This window comes from Carassius auratus, chromosome 11 (assembly GCF_003368295.1).
Source record: "Carassius auratus strain Wakin chromosome 11, ASM336829v1, whole genome shotgun sequence".
NCBI lineage: Eukaryota > Metazoa > Chordata > Actinopteri > Cypriniformes > Cyprinidae > Carassius > Carassius auratus.
This window is the reverse complement of record NC_039253.1, coordinates 9,827,505-9,850,919: the sequence shown is the minus strand read 5'-3', so window position 1 is coordinate 9,850,919 and position 23,415 is coordinate 9,827,505. Positions and strand designations below refer to the sequence as shown.

The window sequence follows — 23,415 nt, the reverse complement described above, 5'->3', positions numbered from 1 at the left end:
CGATTTAAGACTGTTTTTTTTTTTTGTGGTCCAGGGTCACATTTGGTTATATAAAACTCAAAAAACTACATTATATCTTGATACAACGATAAGATGAGTTTAAACACTGTTTCACAAACATGACTACTTTATCACTATCTTGTTCGATTGTGTGTCTCAATGGAAAAGAGATGGTTAAAACATGTTGTAAAACTATTATCACTTGATAAGAGTGCAAATTATAAATTTGTTTATTTTCTGTCCTGTATCTCAAATGCCTTTGTTTTTTTTCTGTTCACTTCTGTGATCTGTTGTATGTTGAAGTTCGTGACATCAGTAGGATCTCATGGTTCTCTTTTTAAGTTGACCTTAAAGTGGAAAGGTAGTGTTAGATCATTGATGAATGATAATAGATTTTGTCATGTTTATATTGTTGGTGTCAAAGAATTGTTAAGATGATAAGTCTTCATTTTATTTGAACATTGGTGAGATCTATTTTTTTTATATTACATTTTAATATTAACAGGACCGTAACTTCTCACCAGTACAGGTGATTAAGAAAGTACTTGTTTGATGCTGTTTTTTGTTAGTTATAATTTTGCATATATCATTCATATGATGCTGTATTCTCAATGTTTGAAGAACAGATTCTAAAGAACGCATAAGATACTGTATCTATGAACCACAAACAGAAACATTCCTCATGTTATGCTGTTAATAGTGCATACGTATGTTACTTCAAACCATATACAGAAAAGGAGAGTGGTTGAGAGTGGCTGTCAGTATAAAGAAGAACAGATTGATGTTTACATATTGTATATAAATAAAGGTCTGGTGGTCTAAATTATAATTTAATAGTTTTTGTATGGTGCAAGTGTATTAAAGAGAACACCTGATAAAAGTGTTATACATTGGAGTCATTCTGTGATTGACTAAAAATTCCTACTTTATTTGGACCTTGTTTTAATGTGACAGTATTCACAAAAATCTTTGAAATTGATATGTAGAGCATGAATTCTGAGTATGGGTCACCATACTTGGCTGAATGTCATGTCACTTTTTAATAAAATGCCCTCATTTGCAGTGACACAACTTCTGAGTTGTGTTAAAGTGTAAAAATAAACATAAGCAATAATAAACTTTGTTTTCGCCACAGAATGATTGTGGTGACTTATTACTTTAGAGTTTTGTGGATGTCTCTGTTTGCTGCCAAATCTTGTATTGATGGCTGAATCTGAAGGCAACAAGGAGAAGTTGTGGCCTAATGGTTAGAGAGTTTGACTCCTTACCCTAAGGTTGTGGGTTTGAGTCTCGGGCCGGCAATACCATGACTGAGGTGCCCTTAAGCAAGACACTGAACCGCCAACTGCTCCATGGGCCTCGCAGCATAAATGATTGCCCACTGCTTGGGGTGTGTGTTGACTGCTGTGTGTGTGCACTTTAAATGGGTTAAATGCAGTATGGTTCACCATGCTTGGCTGTATGTCACATCACTTTTTAATTATATGCCCTCATTTGCAACGTGTCTGTCAAAAATGAAATCCTGGTGTGTAAAAATGGAAAATGCATTACTGAAACTTCAGTGCATCAAAATAGGATTCTTATAATGCATTCTAATTAGTCTACTATAATACCCAGTGTAATACAAGTAGCTATCATATGCAAATACAAGTATATTCTATTTAAAAATTATATATTTTAATTAAAATATGTTTATCAATTGTTTGACTACTAATACTAATTGAACTACGACTACTAATAGTATTAACGAATCGTATCAGAATAATATAATTAAATAGTACCAGTTTGATTTTTTTTTAATGGGGTATTGCATGCATGCATGGTTTTTACTAAGCAGGAGGAGGTCAGATGTTCAACTGAAAACTAGAGGGCGCACTTCTGCGCGCCAGATATTGTCAGATGGTGCATTTCCACCCCCACGACACTGCGTCGCTGTTCTACAACTTCAGCTTCGAATGTGCTTTGCCTCATGCCATGCACTACAAGCAAAGCAAATACTGCAATCGCCACCATCATCAACAAGAAGAGAAAATGGAGGTCATACCGTTGCACTGACCGTAGGCCGAACGATCTTAATGCTAACAAGTGAGTATGCATTTCTAGTTATGTTGACCACTAATGCACGCTATTCCGCCGTTCGTCTGTGCTGAATAAATACAGACAAGTTACAGTTTGTCAGTTTTACAGCAGAGAACCTCGCGCTTCAGTAATGGCGCCATGAGACTCCATATTTATTTGAAATGCTAAGAAAGATTATTCCAGATGGAGTTCAACAACCCGGGCATACTAACGTTAGTAAACAGCACCGGTTGTGTCTCTAAATGAAATAAAGCCGAATCGCTGCTTTGGTAGCGTTATACGAGTTTAAACATGTAACGTTAACTTTTATGTCTCCCATGTGTATTGGTAGTCACGTTTTTGATATAATTTGATTGTACGTTATTCTCCAAACTAAGTTACCGATTGCTTTGTATTCGATTGCATCCGTCTTTATTAAATGTGGTTAACGTTACTACAATTTCTTTCGATGCAGTGGCGGTTTTTGATTTTACTGTGTCGACAAAGTGGGTGTGTGCGGTCCTCTGGTTTTGCACTAAATCTGTGCATTGTTTTCCCGGTTTTAAATCGGATTTATCGTAATGTGAAGGACTTTTATTCATGTATGTTTTATGTATTTTCTTGCACGAGGGGAAGGTAACGTTATATAAAACTAGTCAGTGCAGATCTGTTGTATTGTTTATTCCTGTTGTGGAAAGTCAGTGTTTTTTAATTGTCTCCAGCATATTTTTGCACGAATACGTACTCTCTCTAAATTAGTTTGGCATTAATTAAATTATTACGTGTGAATGATAACCGCTTCTCACGTGGCAGCTCTCCGTGACCAGTGTGTTCTTACTAACGTTACTTACGGTTAGCAAACGAATCCCTTTTTCATCGGTTCTAGAAACCAGTCGGTATGATTCGTTTGAATTACTAGGATACATTAAATCCTGTAAGCATACCATAAACACGCTTATCAATAACGTAATAATTAGCAGCTGATAGGCCAGGACGTAGAGACCACGTCATGGCGTCACAACCAGATGACGAAGAAGAACCACTTTATCGGATGTAACGTTCATTGATTCGTTGGTTGTTCGAAAGAACCGATTCGCAAAAATGAGTTAGATTTAACACCAGTAGTACACTCTGCAGAGCCCATGTAGAATTATATTTCTGAGTTATATACACCGTGAGACCGTTGTGTGTCTAAGGAACAACATAGCTGGAATGAAAGGATCTCTTGTGTAAGCGAGACTGCGCACGAATGGGAGAGTGAAATGGAGGTCGCGCGCTAGCGATTAGCTAAAGCTAACTGGCAAGTAACACTTGAAAACTGTTGTTTTTTTCTCATGTTGCACCTTCTTTGCATTACGCAAATGTGTATCTTACAGCAGTTCGGGCGGTTAGTTTTCCGTGTCAGTTTTGTTGGGGTTTATGTGTGTTGCTATGACACTTAACGCTGTGGGCGGCCATGCCACAACACAACGATGTATGTTTTATTTATTTAAAAATGTAGCATGCAGGAATGCTGTATTTATAAATACATCAGAAACCCTTTTGAGATTGGATTATCTTTCCTTAAATTACACTAGACAAGGGTGAATTCATGGATCTCAGACACGTTTAATAATTTGGCCTGTAGTAACAATTATGCGTGTTGTTTTTAAAACTGTAAGTTACGTTTTGTTCCCCTGCTTAGTTTGTACTTAATGTTATCTTAATATTATTGGATTGCAAGTGTATTGTAGATTACGCCCAGTATGTTATAACTGCTATAATCCCTCTTACACACAATTACTGTCATCTGCTTGTTTGTATAGGCCTTAATTTATATGAGTAAAATCCATTAACTGTACATGAATTTTGCATTTGTGTTTTGCAAAGTGTAGGACTTGAAGGTGGTTGGGTCTTGTGCATTGGTTGAGCTATTTTTAATGGTTGTTTAAGATGAAACAAGAAAGAGGCAAATCAAATATGACATTGTAATCCTGTATAGATTAATTTGCTTATAGTATTCAGGTAGACAGGTTATTTGTTTAAATGTATTTTTTTTATTTTTAGATTAACTCATTTGTAATTCTCATGTCATGTTTTTACCGAAAATATGCAAGATTTTGTGACGTGTAGGCTACTGTCTTTTAGTTGAAGATTAAGGACAATTATATACAGAAAGCTATATTTGAAGTAATAAAGTACAGAAAGTTATACATCCTGATATGTTGATGTAACCACCTTCCTAACCTCATATAGCTTGTATCTTAAATCAATTTTTAATTGTTTTTGTGTTTTGTTTATAGATCTGTATCTTAAATAGAAGAGTTCCAGTCATCGTCTTCATAGCACACAGGTACAGCATTACACTACTGTTATTGCGAGAGACTGCATGTTTTTTTGGAGAACATAAGTCACACTGTAATTTTTTTGTGCAAGCTGTTGGCAGTATTTGTGTACTGGTAACTTGAACCTTACAAATGCAACTTATGACACATTATCTCCTTTGCCAAATGCATGTTAGAGACTGCAGCTGTTGTCTTACAGCAGGTCTGGTTTGCACTCGATTTCATTGTATTTGTAACCTTTTTTAATGTTTAATAATGCCGCCTTTTTTAATTTAAATGTCTTTCATTGTGATGTGCAGCGTTATGAATTCTGTTAGCTTTAAACCAGATGTATTTGAGTTTATTATAAAAGGCCACAAAAGATGACATGTTGTATGAAACCCAAAATAATAAAAAGTAATTTTTTGCAACTTAATATTAAATAAATCCCTAGCGTCTACAAATGTGAAATGCATTGCAATAATGTGGAAAATAGCTGAAAAGGCATCAGTTATGGAATTCAGAAATGCATTATTATTAATATACAGTAGCAAAACTACTGGTTTATACTGTTGTATCATGATACTCAAAATGCACACCTAAATTGTGGAGGTTTCCGCATTCTCTGAATTATTCAGATTTAATTTAACAACAAAGATGATATGGTTAGTCTTTGTTAGTTTAAGTTGCTTGAGGAAATAGAAAGGCAAAAAATATTTCTTAAGTAATTTAGGCTAGTTTTGAGGAGTCCAGTGTGCATCTTGAGCACAAACAACGAGTAGCTATGTAATAATGCAGTTATATTCTAAACAGTTTAGGTACATCCTTAAATTATATAGTGGATTTTGACTTGACACCACTCTGGATGCAATAGATCAAGGATAGAGCACTGTTAAGCATATGAATCATCCTTTTTATATGCCCTGTAGACACATTACACTAAATGCATGATAAGAAAAAAAGGCAAACTGGCACTTTCTGCTGAGAAGCCACATGACTTCAGATGAGAACACTTGTAGTAAATATTTGGGAGTTGTGCTCTCTATTGAATCTGTCTTCTTTCTTAATTATAGACATTCTGTTTGAAAAATAGTGTCTCTCTGCTATGGAGGAGAGTGTGAGCTCTGAGCTGGCTCAAGCCCTTGAGCCTGAGCCCAGCCAGGATCCTGTGGATACCAGCTCACAAGGTACCCACGGTCCACTCCACCACATGCACTCCTGTACAAGAGAGCCGTGGGATTTACTCCAGTCAGGGTTTCAGATTGAGAAATTACTGAAACGGGATGTAATCACTGAGATTCAAGAGTCTCTTAATCCATTCTGGGCATGCACTGTCTGGGAAACATTAAAGGGCTTTTTTTAACAATCTTTTTTTTATCAGAATATGGTGTCACCATATTAAATTTCATCCAGGTTTTCATTGATTTGAAAGCTTGTACCACAACTTTAATTGTCACCCGAATCGCATAGCTGCAGCATGCTGATAATTAAATATTTATTTTTGAATTGAATTATAATTTAGCCATGTCTTGCACACAGAACCAACATCGGTCTCCGAAGAAGTCAAAAATCAAGGGGATGTTAGTGAAGACAAAGTAGAGGACCCTGACAAATCCGCAAAACCCTCACGTGAGTTTAAGAAGACTTGGGGCTTTCGTCGGACCACCATTGCCAAAAGGGAAATCCCTGGAGAAATGCCAGCGGAGACCCCGGAGGGTAAGGGCGCCCCAGTGCGTCGCAGCGGCCGGCAGGCGAAACGCACTGACAAACTGGAAGAGTTTCTGGTCACAGTTAAGCGAGGAAGAGGAACGGGCAGGAAAAGTTGTCCCTCACGACTTGAGGGAGGAGATCCTCCATCCCAGACCCCAACCGATGCCGAAACGGCCTCCGAAGCCAGCTTTGACGGAAATGCAGATGCTAAAATAGAGGAACAGAAAGTGGCCTCACCAGAGAAAAAGAAGAGGGGTCGGGGAAGGACGAGGAGGGCAGTGAAGCCTAAAGCTGGCTCGGCGAGTGACGATGGCAGCTCTGAAAACGAAGAAAAGGCCACCGTTGAGGTAACGACAGAGACCCAAGAAACTGTTGAGACTGCGGGTAGTGCTGGAGAGGGAAAGGATGTGGAAGCAAAAGAAGAACAAGCGAAGGATGTGGAGATGAAAGACGAGGAAGGTGAGGAGGACTGTGATGAGAACAAAGAGAAGACCTCAAACGAGTCCATAAATAGACGTCCTACTAGAGCAGTCCGTGAAGACTCCAAAAGAGACCCTAAACCCAAAGCAGGAGTGAAGCTCCGCAACGAGAAGAAAGAAGAAGAGGAGGAGGAGGATGATGATGATGAAGATGGTGAAGAGTCTTCGTCCAGTGAGTCTGACAGTGATGGTTATGACCCTAATGCACTTTACTGCATCTGCAGGCAGAAACACAACAAAAGGTATGTGTCTTTGGAGGTGCACAAGATGCTGATTTGTTATTTGATGAAAACTGGGAGAATTAAATTATTGCTGCACGTAGATTCACCATAAAGAATGCATATGATGCAAAGTTTTAATCAAACATAAGATTTTGTAAAAATGTAATTTATACAATGCTTTTTTAAAATGATTGTCGTTTTTTAAATATTACATAAAGAATAATGTTATACATTATAAAATACTATGAAACAACTTTATTACAAATGCTGGTATGAGTATGTTATGTAATGAATGTTTTATTACTATTATAATGTAATTAGCACTTACATAATAGTTATTATACAAGTTAAATGTTAAAGTGAGTTTATAGATGTTTAATGTGAGTAAAGTATGTTTTAAATGTAAGATTCTTCTATAAGTGTCGAGCAGAAGAGCGAAAACACTAAGGGCCTCATTTATAGTGTGCATACTCTCAGATTTGATCTTAGAATGTGTGTAACGCTTAAATCCACATCCGCCAACTGTATTTAACGTGGAAAAGTGAGCAGATGTACGCGTTTTTTCTTGTTGGAGTACTGCAGGTTTTTGAAAATGTAAGTTGTTCTTGCAGCTCGCTGTTCCAAGTTATAGAATTTGGATGATGACTGGTGATCTTTTACATGTAACATTAATTAGGAGTCGTTTACAAGGCAGAGAGCTGAAACTGTTAATTTGTGAGCAAGTTCAAGATAATTTGTGATTCATTGATTTTACATCTGAAAAAGACATGTACGTGCGTTGTCTGTGCATATGTTCATTTTATGAATCACACGTACACACATTTGAGAGATGATTGCAAGATTAAATTTAGGATGGTTTCTGTGCAACATTGTATAAATGAGGCCCTAAGGAACTAAAGTGAAGTGTTCTTATACTCTTAAGTATGTGCACATTTTAATCAAATCATGAGACTTAAGAGTTTTATTGACTTAAAGCCCAAAAGGTATCTACAGTGTTGAGTAAAAAAAATATATATATATTTATTTATTTGAAAAATTAACACTGTAACCTCAGAGTTGGTATTTTAGATTTTTATATGATCATCAGACAACTGCACATAACTTTTATGAAAATCATCACAATTGTATGTTATGTCTCATTAGAATGGCCACATCTGATGCACTAAGTGCAACTATTGAGTATTAATGCAGTTCATTAAGTTTTCATCAACTTACAGTTCATAATGTTTATTGTAGCTATATGGGAGATTAGAATTTGTTGCTTAATACATTTGGACAAAATATCATAATGCACCGGATATTTAAAACACAAAAATCTGTGACCCTGGACCACAAAACCAGTCTTAAGTCGTAGTTAGCCAACAATACATTGTATGGGTCAAAATTATAGATTTATTTTTGCCAGAAATCATTAGGATATTAAGTAAAGATGATGTTCCATAAAAAATATTTTTTAAATGTATCTCAACTTAATTTTTAGCTAGTAATATGCATTGCTTAGGACTGGATAACTTTAAAGGCAATTTTTCTCAGTATTTAGATTTTTTTGCACCTTCAGATTCCCAATTTTCAAATATTGTTCTATCTCAACAAACCATACATCAATAGAAAGTTTATTTATTCAGCTTTCAGATGATGTATAAATTAAGATGACTGGTTTTGTGGTCCTGGGTCACATATTGGCCAGATGGCAAACAAGTTACAAGGTTTAAACTGACAGTTTGAGGATCCAGTGGAGTCACAAGCTCGTTTGAATGCTTTTCATTGGTTAAATTTGTTTTAAACCCATAAATGGACATAGGGATGATAATAATAATAACAGTAAAATAAAATGGAGATAGGAAGTTGTGATAATTTTTCACAGTATATCTGACAACCTGCACTGTGCTTGAAATTGGTTTGCATGCTGAAAACAATTTGGTCTTGTTAAAGTTATATGCCTTTTTAAAATTAAACTACTTTGCAGTGTTACATTATAAAATCTTCTGGTATGAAAATCACACTTTAGATTCACAGAATGCAGTATGCATATGAAAGTGTGTAAGTGTGGTCCAGAAGGATACAGTTTTTTTAAGCTGTATGATGTTGCTGTATGATTATTTTAAGATTTGTGCCATGTTACATTGTGTTTGGGCTCAAAATTGAATCAATCTGCAGTAAGTAACTGCCATTTTCTAAAAATCTTGAATCATAATTGTGAATGACAACTCAGAATGCAATTATGAAACTGTGAATGCAATTGAGTATTTTAACAAATATTATTGTTGTCGATTACATGATTCCCTATTGGTACATTCCTAATCTTTTTATAATAATTGTTAATTCAACACTTGCTTAATGTTGCACTGTCCTCGTCCTCGATTCAAGAATCATGGCAAGTGTTTGTTCAAAGCAGAAATTGTCCATTGTTTTCTTTTTTGTCAGCAGAAGTTTTTATATCTCTTGTGGGTTTAATGATTGTTGAGGGTGTTTGGTCATTATTTAAATCCTTGTGCATAGGTTTATGATCTGCTGTGATCGCTGTGAGGAGTGGTTTCATGGTGACTGTGTTGGCATCTCTGAGGCACGTGGCCGACTGATGGAGAGAAACGGAGAGGACTATGTCTGTCCAAACTGCTACACACAGAAAGGACCGTATTCCAAGACTGGTTCTTCCACAGCAGCTGCAGAGAATGGCAAACGGCCTGCAGCTGGCCTTCGTAAAAGTGAGACCGGTCTTGCTACACCATCTAGCACTGCTGCTGCCGCCACAGAGGAGAAAGCTTCCGATGACCTGGGTATCAAGGGCAGGATCGAGAAGGCTACCAATCCTAGTGGGAAAAAGAAAATAAAGATTTTCCAGCCGGTATGTCTCTGTAAGATACACAAGTTTGAAATACTGCACTCTTGTTCACATGTACAATCCCATGAAATTACAAGTCATCCTGTGGGTTTTGGATACAGTTTTGCTGCTTTATACCTCTGCATGAAATTTGTTAACGTTTCTTACAGGAATTTACCATCAGCCGCATTGCTTGAAAGCTTCATTTTAATTGAATGTAACTTAAATTGCAAGATCAATAACTTTATAATATATATAAACTTTCCAAATTTGATGGTCATTAAAAATTGGCCACTATCATATCTGGGTGTTTTTGCAACATTTTGAGTTTTGACCACTAATAATTAGATTAATGTCAGGCAAACATTTTTGGTGGTAGTAATATCTGAGAACCATGGTTTTAATGCCATTACAAAGCATGTAAAATAATGGTTTAATGGTTTTATTGGGTTTCATGTCATTATTGGGTGTTTTTCTCAACTGAGAACCTTTCCTGCTGATGTAATGGGAGTTTTTTACAAAATCAACCCTTAAATGCATGTTTTAAAAAAGGCATTTATTTATTTATTTATTTATTTATTTTTGTAATACATGTAATAATTAAGTTGGTGAGTGGTTCCTTAACAATAAAAAAAATTATGGCTGTAAATGACCCACTCTATATACATAACTATGAGACTGAGAGTAAATGCAATGAAAAGTCTAATTTCTAAATTATCTTGCCATAATATTAACTATTTTTGTGCATATTTATTTACAAGAATCATTTTAATTTCACCTTTATTTATTTTTTACTGTCCAATTTTGGGGGTACTGGAGTTGTCCTTAGTAAAATTCCCGACCAAAAAGAAAAATCATCTGCTGAAAAATCAGTCTGAACATTTGAATTTGCATACTAGCATGCTACTCTTTCTAATGCTGCAGTATATATATATATATATATACTGTGGATTTACCCAGAAAACCCAGATCAGCTACTAGTGTGACTGAAATGTGCAGTATAGAACAGAGCTTTATGCTTTTTGAATACTGGATTCTTCAAAGCAGTGACTTTTATTAGTGCCGTGGATGACCTTGGAAGTAATATTAGCCACAGACTTAATTTGATCAGACCACAAAATTACAACTTTTTTTTTTTTTTTGGATTAAGAATATTTTCTAAACATTTTCAACTTGATGACATTTGATGAGTTCACGTGACAACATGCATTTTACTGTTTTAAAAATGAATAGTGCAAAAATGCTACTGGTTTACTTGCTATTTAAAAAAGGAAGCAATATACATCAATATATATAAGGTGCACATCTGTTGCTGTAATCTTGTGGCCACAAAGGTTTGACATCCCTGAGTTTCAGCAGGTGTCCGCAGTTGAGGGATCTTCCCTCCCAAAGTGCATCGGCCCTGGCTGTGAGAGAGATGCGCTCCCTGACTCCGTTTACTGTGGGAACGACTGCATACTCAAACACGCTGCTGCCGCCATGAAGACCATCACCACAGATGGAAAAGACTCCAAACAGAAAGAGAGGGGCAAGCCCAAAGCAAAGAAAAAGACCACGAATAAAACACCAAATAAGGTACTATTCATAGGCACCAAATAATAATTATGGGTTTAATGGTAGTAAACAGTTTCTGGTATATTTATATAAAAATGTAGAATTTATTTTGTGGCTAAATTACTCTTTTGTGAGGATACGTTAAAATTGATGTTTAGGTTTAATGATTGTTCAGCAGTTGCTAATTCAGGTACTCACTATCAGAAAGACGAGGATTGTCCTAACATTATAGAGAAAGAGCTGGTACATGTAAATCTATAAATGCTAATGGTGCCTACTGGTTTTTGACTACAGAGCAGGTCTGGCATGGAAAGGAGGTCGTCTAACCAAGGGGATAAGGAGGAGTCAGAGTCTGGGACTGAGGAAGGTGATGGTGACGATGAAGACGACAAGCATGCAGAGGAGCATCCACCGCCACCAGCCATGTCATCCTGGTCCAGTGATCATAATTACATTGCAGTTACGCCTGAAAAGACTTCACCCATATCAGCATCTGTTTTAAACAAACCGTGTATGTATCTCTCTGAGGGTTTTCCACATTTTATTGACCTGTCTCTACCAATGATGAACTGTCAAGAACAGCAGATTGAAACTGTTGCAATCTAGAAGATTCACAGATTTTAAAACAACAACAACAAATCATCTCTTTTCTGGTGAAAATTGGATTGAAATTTTTGAAATTCTGTGCCTTTAAAGGGATATTAGTGCTGGAAAATGTTAGCACAGCTATACTTATGAATTTTCTAAGTTGGACACCCTGTGCTACAATTGAAAATATTTTGTCAGTGTTTTTATGCAACACTGCAAGGTGATAATATTTGGAAAGTATCTGTATCAGGCCATTCGGCACCACAGCAGGTAAGTTTAAAAAATAGAAAAGGGGTAAGTATTTTAGATAAATGCATAAAGACTGTTTTTTACAGTCTATAACTAAGTATTTAATCCAAGTAAATTTAGTTTTGCACCAAAAAGTGATATAAGAAATGTAGATCCTATGGATCTGAGCCCAAACTGTAGTGCCTTGCCTTGATATGCTTTTGTAAAGCTTTCTGACCAACAAAGTATGTATGCGTGTGATTGAGTCTCTCAATGTATGGAATGCCTTTGCCACTTATCTCCAAATCCCTGCCATCATCGGGGCAAAAACTTCATCCCAAAAGATGTACTGACCTCACACCAGAACAGGTAGGTTTGGTGTCTTTTTCTCCTGCCCTCCTTCCCCGACTAAAAATAGAACATCTTTGATCATATGGATGTTTGAATACGTTGCTGTTACATATTAATGAAAACATGTAACTTTTTAACTATTTAGCTAACAGATTTTAGTTTGATAGTCCTTTAACTTGCATGCACTGCATTTATATATCCTCATTGGATAAAGTGGCATTCAAAATAAAGTGAAATTGCGGATAATACACTTCTGGCCTTGTGCTTCAATTGTGAGAGAAGTCTGTTTATTGGATGACAACATGGGATGGCATGGTCTCTGCCTGTTTTTGGTTTTGTCAGCCATCTGCTAAATGTCTCAGCTTGATTTGCAAAAAGAAGCCTACAGTCGTTGGAGCCGGCCTGAGAGAAGAACTGTGGCATGTCAGAAAGTCCAAGAGCCCAGAGAGTGAGCAGAAGTAATGAGGGATCGTATGAAGAACAGCTGAGGACACCATATCAGCCCACACCAGACAACAACAGAATTCACATGCCTCATAACTGCAGCACACAAGGAAATGTCATACTGTATTTATACAAGTACACAGAATGTAGACCAAAGCTGATATGCTTGTTATTTAATATTTAAATATGAACATATTACATATTGAGAGCATAGTGTACCTGTTGAAAGCTGAGTGCAGAGATTTTTGAGCACAAGTTTTTGCGTTTGTAGGAATGGTTGACTTGCAGAGGGCAGGTTTTCAGTTATTCATATGCAAAAATTACAAAAGAAGAAAAGATACCTCAAGCTCAATGTGGGGCATTTGTTTGATACCAGAATATAATGAAATAGAAAAAAATCAAAATAAATGCCAATCATTGTTTGCGTGGTCCCAGCAGCGTTTTTTTTCTTTTGTGGTTTTTAGACTTAAAAGTGGTACTAGTGTACGTAAGGTTGCCTAGGGTTGTGTTGTGTTGATCAGGATCTAGAGAAATTTGTCTGATATAGGTAACACATAAATGAGATTACATTGATTCTCTGTGGTACATTGTATACCTGCTTTTGGAAGTGCTTTTTTTAGGATGCGGTTCTATAATAGAAAGTGATGTTTCATTGTTGTACAGTTATTATGTACTTAAATATATGGGTGTTCTTCATTTTGAACATTGAAATGTTTAACCCCTCCCTGTAGGAGGTAAGATAATCATTTATAAATTACTTGTGTTCTATTTCATCAGGATATTTATGCTTTATGTACTTAATGTGCTAGGTTGTACTGTAGTGTACTACTGCCATTTTAATTGATATAAAATGTATAATTAATATATAAATAATTAAAACAAGGCATGGTATCTGAATTTTGCTCCAAGATCAAGTCTTCACTTTCCTATGAACCTTTAAAATCCTGCATTTATACATAATTCTTTTTATATTTTGCTGATACCTGCCCTGTGCTCCAGGTATATTCAATATTTACACCTATATATATATATATATATATATATATATATGCGCACACACGCATACAAATACAGCTGACTGGTATGGGAGTCAACTACCATTAAATACTGACTGGAATATATGAATATTTTATTAATATTCATATTATAATTTAATTTATAAAATTAATAATTGAAAGTTAAAACAATTCTTTGAAGCAATTCTTTACTGGTATTTGTGGTCATCATGTTGAGTAACTTGAGAAAGCTATTACAGTGTCAAGGCAAGGCACTACTATTGAGCATACTATATGTTTTTCTTTTCTTTTTTTGGTATTGACCAAAACAAAGCTGTGAAATTTCTTGAAATTGTGATTTGTAACTACTTTTTGTTCCTTTGGGTTTGTCATTTAATTTCTGTGTTCATGGATCAATTTATTCCATCTGTTTTCCAGCAGCTGCCCAAAAAGAGAAAGAAAAGGAGGACCATGAAGAAGTCAAACCAGAGAAGGAAATGGTGTCCGCTGACAAGAAACCACCTGCTTCAAATGTTGCACCCAAAGGTGGGAAGAAGTCTCCTGGCTCCAAGGGGACAAAGGCAGCTGCTGCCACAACCTCGCCTCTTCCCAAAGGCAAAGCAAGTGCAGCACCTTTGAGCAGCGGAAGAGAGTTAAGAAAACAGCCTGTACCCATACAAGCCAAACCAAAAAAGCCAGGACCTCCCATACCACCAATTCCGGTTTTATCACCTTTAGGCCCCCCGGGATCTCGTCACCATCCGTCTGGAGCTCTCCGTGTGGGCAAGAGCACTTTTACTATTCCAAAAAAGCAGCCACAGGTGGTGCAAAAGGACTCTGCAGAGCCTGGTCCGTCTCCAAAGTCTAGAACCCCATCGTCATCAGTGTCATCCACCCAGCATTCAGCACCTAAACCAACCCAACCCACTGCGCCTGCTGTTTCTGCTTCACAGCCCCCACCCAACAACCAGATGAGATCCAACATCAGACGATCACTGACCGACATCCTATATAAAAGGTTAGAGATGTTTCAGAGGAATAACATATACTTAAGTACATAAGTATTTGTTCATATCAAACTTGATTAACTGATTTGTTGGTTCTGTTTTTGAAATATTGAATAGCTGTTTATATATATATATATATATATATATATTTTTTTTTTTTTTTGCATTTGTTCTTCTGACTCATGGAATTGAAAAATACAATGGTTTTTAATAGTATTGCAAAAATATGTTTTTAAATTCATCTTTGTGTCACAGGGTCAGTGATGGTGATGATCTTTCAATGTCTGAGAGTGAAGTGGGAAGGTTGGCGGTCAGCATTGAGAAGGAGATGTTTAACCTTTATTTGAACACTGATAACAAATACAAGAACAAGTACAGGTCCCTTATGTTCAATTTAAAGGACCCCAAAAACAAGGTTAGTCACTTTATTTATATATTTATGTGTCTACTGAAATCTACATAGACCTTTTTAGTAGTTTTGGAGAGAGTTGCATTATTTTACATATCTGTGTGGCAGGGCCTTTTCTATCGTGTGGTTGGTGGCGAGATCAGTCCTTTCAGGTTGGTGAGACTGAGTCCAGAAGAACTTCTTTCCAAGGAGATGTCAGACTGGAGAAAATCAGAGATCTCTGAGGTAAAACAAGTTGGAATTTGTTTTTTGTAAACTATATAGCTACACTGAGTGCTTAAATGAAGTACTTATTCTTAAAGAGTCTGGATGTGAGTGGGAGATCCCAGTCAGGACAGCCCAAAAGTGGTTCCAGACAGGAGGGTGTGCCCACAGATGTGGACATGGAGGAGGCTCCTCCTACTATGTCTGATGGAGATGTATGTATGCCTGCCACTTCCCAATCTTCCCACTTGGCTTCCGCTGCTGTAAGTGCTGGCTTTCTTGCTTTCTGCATCTGTCTGATCTTGCACACACCTTTGTATCTGTACCGCTCTCATTTCAGTTTCTAAAGCAACTTTGCTGAATGCACTATTTGTGTTTATACCTGCCACATTCCTTGTCTTAATTTTTCCTTTATTTTACATGGGTGCATATAAACATGTATGACTAAATGGATGAGAATAGCATTCTAAAATTATTAAAAGATTGTTTATTGATCCTTTCCTTCTATGTTTGTCTTTTTTGAGCAGGACTCCCAGGAGGACACACGGCCTACTTCTGCACCACAAGCCTCAGTCTCCACTGGGAAAGGCAGTTCAATGCCAGATATCTTCAGTAGTATGCTAAAAGACACTACAGCAGAGCACAGGGCTCATCTCTTTGACCTGAACTGCAAGATCTGTACAGGTGGGACTATATTACTACAATAAAAAGCCACATACCCTTAAGACCTACTGAAAAGTGGCTCTTACTGGTTGTATATATACCGATGATCTTTTTAATAACTTGCATTTAAATAACACATTGCTTATTTTTCAGGCCAGAAGTTGGCAGATGATGAGCCACCATCTAAAAAAAACAAAATGTCTGTGCCTAAAAAGCCAGAGCAGTCTTTTAAGCCTAAATCCGAGCCAAGACCATCCAAATCCCATGCTGATCTCCCTCAGGTTTCCTCTGTTTCTGGTCTTGAGACGCCCATGTCTGATTCTACATCTGTGGTGGAAGATCCAAGCAGTTTATTTCCTGTGGCTCAGGCCCCAGTCCCTGCTGTTGTACCTGCAGTCTCTTCCGTTACAATAACTCGGAGGGATCCTCGTACTGCTGGTCACCGCTCATCTGTGCCTCCGATAGTTCCCGATGCTGTTGTGCCAGCAAATGTTCCTATCTCTGTTGAACCTGTGGTTGTAGAAGCAAAGGGACCTTTGCCTATGCCCCCTCCTGCCCCAGTGTCTATACCCAGACCAGTGATCCCGAAACCAGCCTCTTATGGGTCCGGTACTGCCAGGTGCAGGAATATATATATATAATATTTTTTGAATGTAAAATGTATTTCAATCTGCTTTGCTGGCAGTTTAATATGTGGTAATATTAGTAAATATTTATTTTTATTTTTTAAATCAGTGTCTCAGAGCCCTCACCTGAAGGTGAAACAGCTTTGTTCTTGTCTGGACAAGAGATGATGTGGAAAGGATTCATAAACATGCACTCTGTTGCCAAGTTTGTCACAAAAGCCTACTTGGTGTCAGGATCATTTGAGCATATTAAGGAGGTTTGTTTTCAAAGTATTTCCTTAAAACTTAATATTATACTAAAGGGTTAATGTTACGGTTTCAATTTAACCACTGTTAAATTTTTTCGCAGGACTTGCCTGACACTATTCATATTGGTGGTAGAATATCACCACACACTGTATGGGATTATGTGGGAAAGTTGAAGACTTCACTTTCAAAAGTATGGAAAGAAAAAAAACATATTCATTAGAATTACATTTAAAACAAAAGTTATTTTAAACTGTACTTCATTCATCCTCATTCTTTTTTCAGGAACTCAGTCTCATTCGTTTCCATCCAGCAACTGAAGAGGAGGAGGTGGCGTATGTGTCTCTGTTTTCTTATTTCAGTAGCCGTAAGCGGTTTGGGGTTGTGGCAAACAGCAACAAGCGCATTAAAGACCTTTACCTCATCCCTCTGAGCTCAAAAGACCCACTTCCTGCAAAACTTCTGCCATTTGATGGACCAGGTAAGCATATACAAGGATATTATAACATTTCTTTAAAGAATCATCATCAGTTTTTCTCCCAAACGTTTAATGGAAAGCAATTTTTTATGTTAACATCAGGTAAGCATGATTTCACAATTCTTTATTTTGTGAATGAAAAGCTTGTTCCACTATTTACAAAAAGGAAAACACACCATGGCCATATCAAATGTGCTAAAATACAGTACAAGTTTGTTCAGGACAAAGTTGTGTGTGTGCTACTTTTTGGCGTGTCTTGTTTTTGTTTTCAAGTTGTCATGTATTGTAAGACTTTCTAATAAAGTATATTATGAATCCAAGTTTGATGTCCTAGATATTTGTGTCCCAGTCTTAATTTTTCAGGTTCATATTTAATTGTAAGAAGTGTTTTTGAGTTTTGCAAAGTGTCTACCTAAAAATGTATTATATAACTTATGCCACCTTACTGAATATCAAATTTAAAAATGCCCATTTATGCTGGCTAATTTTGGACTAGCTGTAATATCATGGCAACCGTGGTAAGTTATATGCTGGAAAGCATCTTGTCTTTTAAGAACAAGAAGGGAGTATTCCGATCTACCCAAAGATGACTGACTTATTGATGTTCACAAGCAAGTTTTCCATCCTGAGACGAATTGTTGCATAAAATTAGCATGTTTGAAAAGATCATTATTGACATAAGTCTGCAAAAGGATCATTAGTGCTATCATTAATCAAATGCAGCTTTTTTTGTAACTTTTATATAATTAAGGGGTATGTGCAAGGGAATATTTATTCTTAAATTAACAAGCCATTTGTGATCTTATTTGCCAATAAATGTGTACACGTGAGGGTAATTTGGTGGGTACATAAAAAATAAATGTGTATTCAAGTTTTTATTAAATGGTTTGTTGTGCTTTTGTATTATGTGGAACAAGCTCTTCTAATGTGTATTTCTTGCCTATTACCATCTACCTGAAATTTGTTGTAGTACATAGTTGTTATATTAGATGTATCTGCAGATGATAATCGAGAACTTATTTGTGAAATAATGTTTCATATTTGTTTTGCAGGGCTAGAACCAGCTCGGCCCAATCTCCTTCTGGGGTTGTTAATTTGCCAGAAGGACAAGAAGCGTCCTGGAGCCCCTCTAGAGAATGAGGATAAACGATCTAAAACTTTAAGAGATGATGAGACCGGCCTACCAAAACCATCCACTACTAGTAAATCTGAAATAAAACAGGACAAAGTTCTTCGATCTAGTCTGGATGCCATAAGCACAACTCCCCCAGGCACCCCTCCACCCATCAGTGCCTCAGAGTCTTCAAAATCTGTTTCAACTGTGTTCTCAATACTGTCCTCTGTGAAAGCACCTGGTGTTAGCGCTAGCACAGGCAGTAATTCTCCCTCCTCCAATGTCTCAGCAACATCCATGGGTTCTTCCACACCACTTCAGACTATCCTGAAAAACACTTTTTGGCAAGAAGCAAGATTCCGATGTCTCGTTATCACCTTCAGATCAAAGTGCTGTCAATGTCTCTGTGCCTTCTGTATCCCTGTTAGATCCAATTGTACAGCAGTTTGCAGTAACCAAGGGTAGAGAGGTAGAAGTACAGGATGATAGACCATATGATCCTGAGGAAGAATATGATCCAGCTGTTGGCTATAGTACAGAAAATACCCATGATACAACAAAAATAACTACTGCAGTAAAGCAAGCAGAGGTCAACTATGTGGTCGAAGATGTAGCTTATGACCCTGAGGATGACTCTCTTTTTGATGACGTTGATCCAAGTGCTAAGAAATTAGCTGAGCATCAAAAGGTGCTTGAAGAAAAACAGACCAAGGAACAGAAGCATGAGGACCTAGTTAATCATCAAATACCAGAGACTTTGATTTCACAGCCTGTTACATCTCTGTTGGCTAACAGTCAACTGCTCCAGCTTGGTAAAAAGGTTGAAGAGTTGGTGGTAAAGAGTTCAGCTGCTCCTATTATTAACCAGAGAAGAGACCCAAGGCAGAGTAGAGACCCTAGACAGGCAGCTGCATGTAGAAGACAGACGTCTGATTCCACAGAAGCAGAGGAAGAATCTCCTCTTACTACAGAAAATCTATCTCCTCAACATGATACAGCGACAGATGCAATACCAACACAAGCATGTACAGTTGCAGACGCACAAACTGAACAATCAGACACTACTGAGGATACAACAGTAGAGAAACCTTCTGCAACCACAGATATGCCCCTTTTGCAAGTTGCTGCCACCTTAGATTCAGTGCAGCCTGCCATCCAGCAGCCAGAAACATCAAAATCTGAAGAGGTGAGTGAGAGTGAAGAAGGAAGCAAAACTGAAGAGCTGCCTTTTCTTGATACAAAGAGCACAGAGGTTTCAATTCCATTACTTGGGGAAAAGATTGATCCAGAGTTAGTTGAAAGTTACATGGAAAAAGAGCTTGAAGAGGAACCCAAAAAGGATGAACCCATTGAATCTGAGATCAAAAGTTTTGAGGAGGTTTGGCCTAATTCTGCCAGTATTTTAAAAGCTGATAAAGTTTCATCCATTGGACAGGCTGTTTTAAAAGCCGATCAGGTTGTATCCATTGGGAAGCCCATTGAGACCACTGCAACCACATACTATAACATTTCAACAATCAGTACTTCATCTACTTCTTTACACTCAGGAGTGCCACCAGATGTCATCCAAGAAAACTTATCTTATATGGATTCTCACAGTTCCCATATACAGCACATACCAACAACAAACCCTGCTAACATTCCACCCCCAATGTCTTTTCCTCCTCCTATTGGCCCTCCACCTATTCTTGGTCCACCTCCCATCCAAGGCCCACCACCAATTGCTGTTCCACCACCTATGCATATCCCTCCTCCAATGTCAGGTCCACTGCCATTACAGATTCCCCCAATTCAAGGTCCACCTCCTCACCTTGGGGATAGTGATCATTCTCAGTATCAACCACCTGGATCTTATACGCCTTTCCAGAATCAGTGGGGTAGCAGTTCTCAGTTTGATGCTGCTCCAAGAGGTCCACCACCTCCTAATTTTACACCAAGAGGACTACCTCCTTTCCAGCCAATGGGTCAGAGAGGTCCCCCTCCTCAGATATTTGACAATTCCATGAATTCAATGCCCCCTCATCATATCGGACCAAGAGGCCCACCTGCGGGGCCTCTACCACCTGGGCCACCTCCCAGCTTTGATGGACAAAGGTTTAATGGGCCTCCACCACCTTTTAATTTCTCTACACCCAGGGGTCCACCGCTACCATTTCCTGGTCCCCCTCCAAATCACTTTGATAATAGAGCACCACCACCATCCCACTTCCCTGGTCCAAGAGGGCCACCTCCACTTCATAACATTGGGGATCATGGCCCTCCTTCTAATATGTCAAGAGGGCCTGGCGATCAATTTGAAGATGGTGGAAACTCTTATCATCAGGGATTAGAGAAGCCCCAGATACCTTCACAAGGGCCTCCTTTTAGGGGACCACCGCCAAACCACTTTGATGGACGAAGGGGACCCCCTGGACCTTCAGGTGAAATGTCGGGACAGCGATTTCCACCTCCAAACCAATTCCGTGGTTCACCTCAACACAGAGGATCATTTGAGGAACCACGGGGAACTTCACCTCAAGACTTTGAAAGGCATCGGGGACCATCAGTACAGCAGTTTGGTGGCCCTAGAGGTCCACCACCAGGACATTATGATAAGGAACCTGTTGGTCAGTCAGCACGATTTAACTACAATGATGACAACCCAGGTGATGTTCGAGATGTTAGACCTGTTCGTGGACCTCTGCTTCCAACACCTCCCGAAGGTCCCATCCAAATACAGGGCCGTATGGGTGGACACAGCCCAGACACCCACCGTGATGACCACTGGAGACGGCACTCCCCTGAAATGAGAAGGCGAAGCGGTTCCTCCAGAGATAGTTCAGAGCCACATAACCGTCCAAGTAGATTTGATGGTGGTTTACGTGACAGAGATGCCTCCTCTAGGTTGTCTGAAGAGAGACAGCGGGATTTGTCTGAAGATAGGAGAAGAGACCGAGATCGAGAAGGTGGTCATGGTGGACGATCATGGGGCTGGAACAGGGAGCATGAGTATGACCGGGGCAGAGAAAGGGATCGTGAAAGAGATCGCAGCAGGGAAAGAGATAGGGAGCGGGGCCGCAGCAGGGAAAGGGAGAGAGAACACAGTAGAGAGCGGGATCGCAGTAGAGGCAGAGAATCTGACCGACACAGAGATGGAGATGGAGACAAGAGGAGAGACCGGGATCGAGACAGGGACCGCGGCAGGGAGAGAGATCAAGACCGAAAAGACCATGACAGAGACAGAGCAAAGAACAGAGACAGAGAAAGAGACCGAGAAAGAGAAAGAGACAGAGACCATGACCGGGATCGAGACAACAGGGACAGGAAAAGAGAACGCTCAAGAAGTCGTGAACGAGAGCGTGGAAAAGATCGTGACAGAAGAGATCGTGACCGAGAACGTGACAAAGACAGAGGCAAGGAAAAGAACAGAGACAGACGGGACAGAAGCAGGAGCAAGGAAAAGAGAGACGACAAAAAAGAAAGATCTGACAGCTCAAGAGCAAAGTCTACAGAATCTGAAAACCCATCATGAAGGTCATTCATCTTGACGGTTTCTTTCTAAATTTGCATGGGTTTGAGCATTTCACTTGAAAGTCTCTTTTGTAGTCTTTTCTTGCTGCATATTTTATGCTTTTTACTTACAAGTCCTTGATGTTAACATCATCTGGTGTACCTCTTATGTGATGATAATTTTGTCAGCACAACACTCCCTGTGCTTCTATTTTAAAGAAAAATCTGGAAAACTTCACTGATAAGAATAAAACAAGACTGTAAATATGTATTTGTGTATATACAGGTACGTTTTTAACTACTTTTTTCTAAATAGAGATGTCATAAGCCATATAGCTTTAAAATTATGTTTAAAGGAAAAAATGTCTTCAAAAGAAGGTCTTTGTATGGTAAAAGCGTAACCAGCATTTAATGAATGTGTCTAAAGGCTATTGGTAATGATTGACCTGAATACACTCCTTATGTTCATTACATTTGTTCGATTAAATTCGCTGTGATAATTCATTTCTTTGTGTTTTCTTTTAAGTCTTTGAAGAGTAAAAAAAAAAAAAAAAGAAGTTTTCAGTGTTTTATACATGACCAAGTAATCTTTCATTTAGGTTTAATTGTATGTATTAAAACTTGCTGTTTAAATTGTTCTAAAATGTAAGCAATATTAGGCAGGGCACATTTAAATTCTTAAAATTCTTTAAAAACAAATTCATTATAATGTCATTTTAATAATTTAATGTAGGAATCACAACCATGAATCCCTGCATCACAATCACGTCCTACCTCATATAGCCTAGTAAGCTAGGGCTGCCTGATTTTAGAATTAGAAATAGTAAAATGTTGGAAAAACTGTTGCATAGATGAATGAACAAAGTTTATTTTTAGGGGTAAGAATTTCACTCCACTCTCTCCATTTAGCACAGAATAGCTTCTGGTTCATTTATGAACATACAACTGAACTTAATTCTTTTGTGATTTTTAATTTGTGTTCTAAAAATTGACAACAACATGGTGCACTAAAGATTATTGTGCAATTTAGAGATATGTGAGGTGGTCATGAGTACAGACAAAACACGTATCAACAATGTTGCCACAACTGCATCTGACATCACAATTGGTAACTGAATAAGAGTAAATTAATTAACACTGAGTGTGTAAATTAATAATTGTCTAATGTAACAGTTAAGCAAATAGTGTTCTAACAGGATACTCTGTCTAGTCTTTACATTACATCTTAGAAAAGGTTCATGAAAGAACCTTAAATATGCTAGGTTCTAATATGAACCTTTTACCACAGCAAAGGTTCTTAAAATAACTGCCAAATAACCAGTGGATCATTATTAGAACCTGTAAGTTCAACTTTGACCCTTTTGGATTTAGCCTAAATTTAACAAATTATGATATTAATAATAATGTATAGGAAATTATTATTGATA

At 37.9% G+C, this 23,415-nt stretch overlaps 1 protein-coding gene across 1 annotated transcript; it reads left to right on the top strand.

Moving 5' to 3' along the window:
* Nucleotides 1-1,961: 1,961 nt before the first annotated feature.
* LOC113110981 (death-inducer obliterator 1-like) lies at nucleotides 1,962-22,492 on the top strand. The gene is given in 18 exon segments (XM_026275328.1): nucleotides 1,962-2,085; nucleotides 4,341-4,390; nucleotides 5,435-5,548; nucleotides 5,901-6,792; nucleotides 9,271-9,616; nucleotides 10,952-11,167; nucleotides 11,441-11,657; nucleotides 14,191-14,770; nucleotides 15,015-15,174; nucleotides 15,277-15,393; nucleotides 15,471-15,635; nucleotides 15,900-16,056; nucleotides 16,189-16,654; nucleotides 16,771-16,918; nucleotides 17,011-17,100; nucleotides 17,193-17,388; nucleotides 18,438-18,840; nucleotides 18,842-22,492. Coding segments are annotated over 16 exon segments (7,404 nt in total). The 5' UTR covers nucleotides 1,962-2,085; nucleotides 4,341-4,390; nucleotides 5,435-5,466; the 3' UTR covers nucleotides 22,011-22,492.
* The last annotated feature ends 923 nt before the right edge of the window (nucleotides 22,493-23,415 follow it).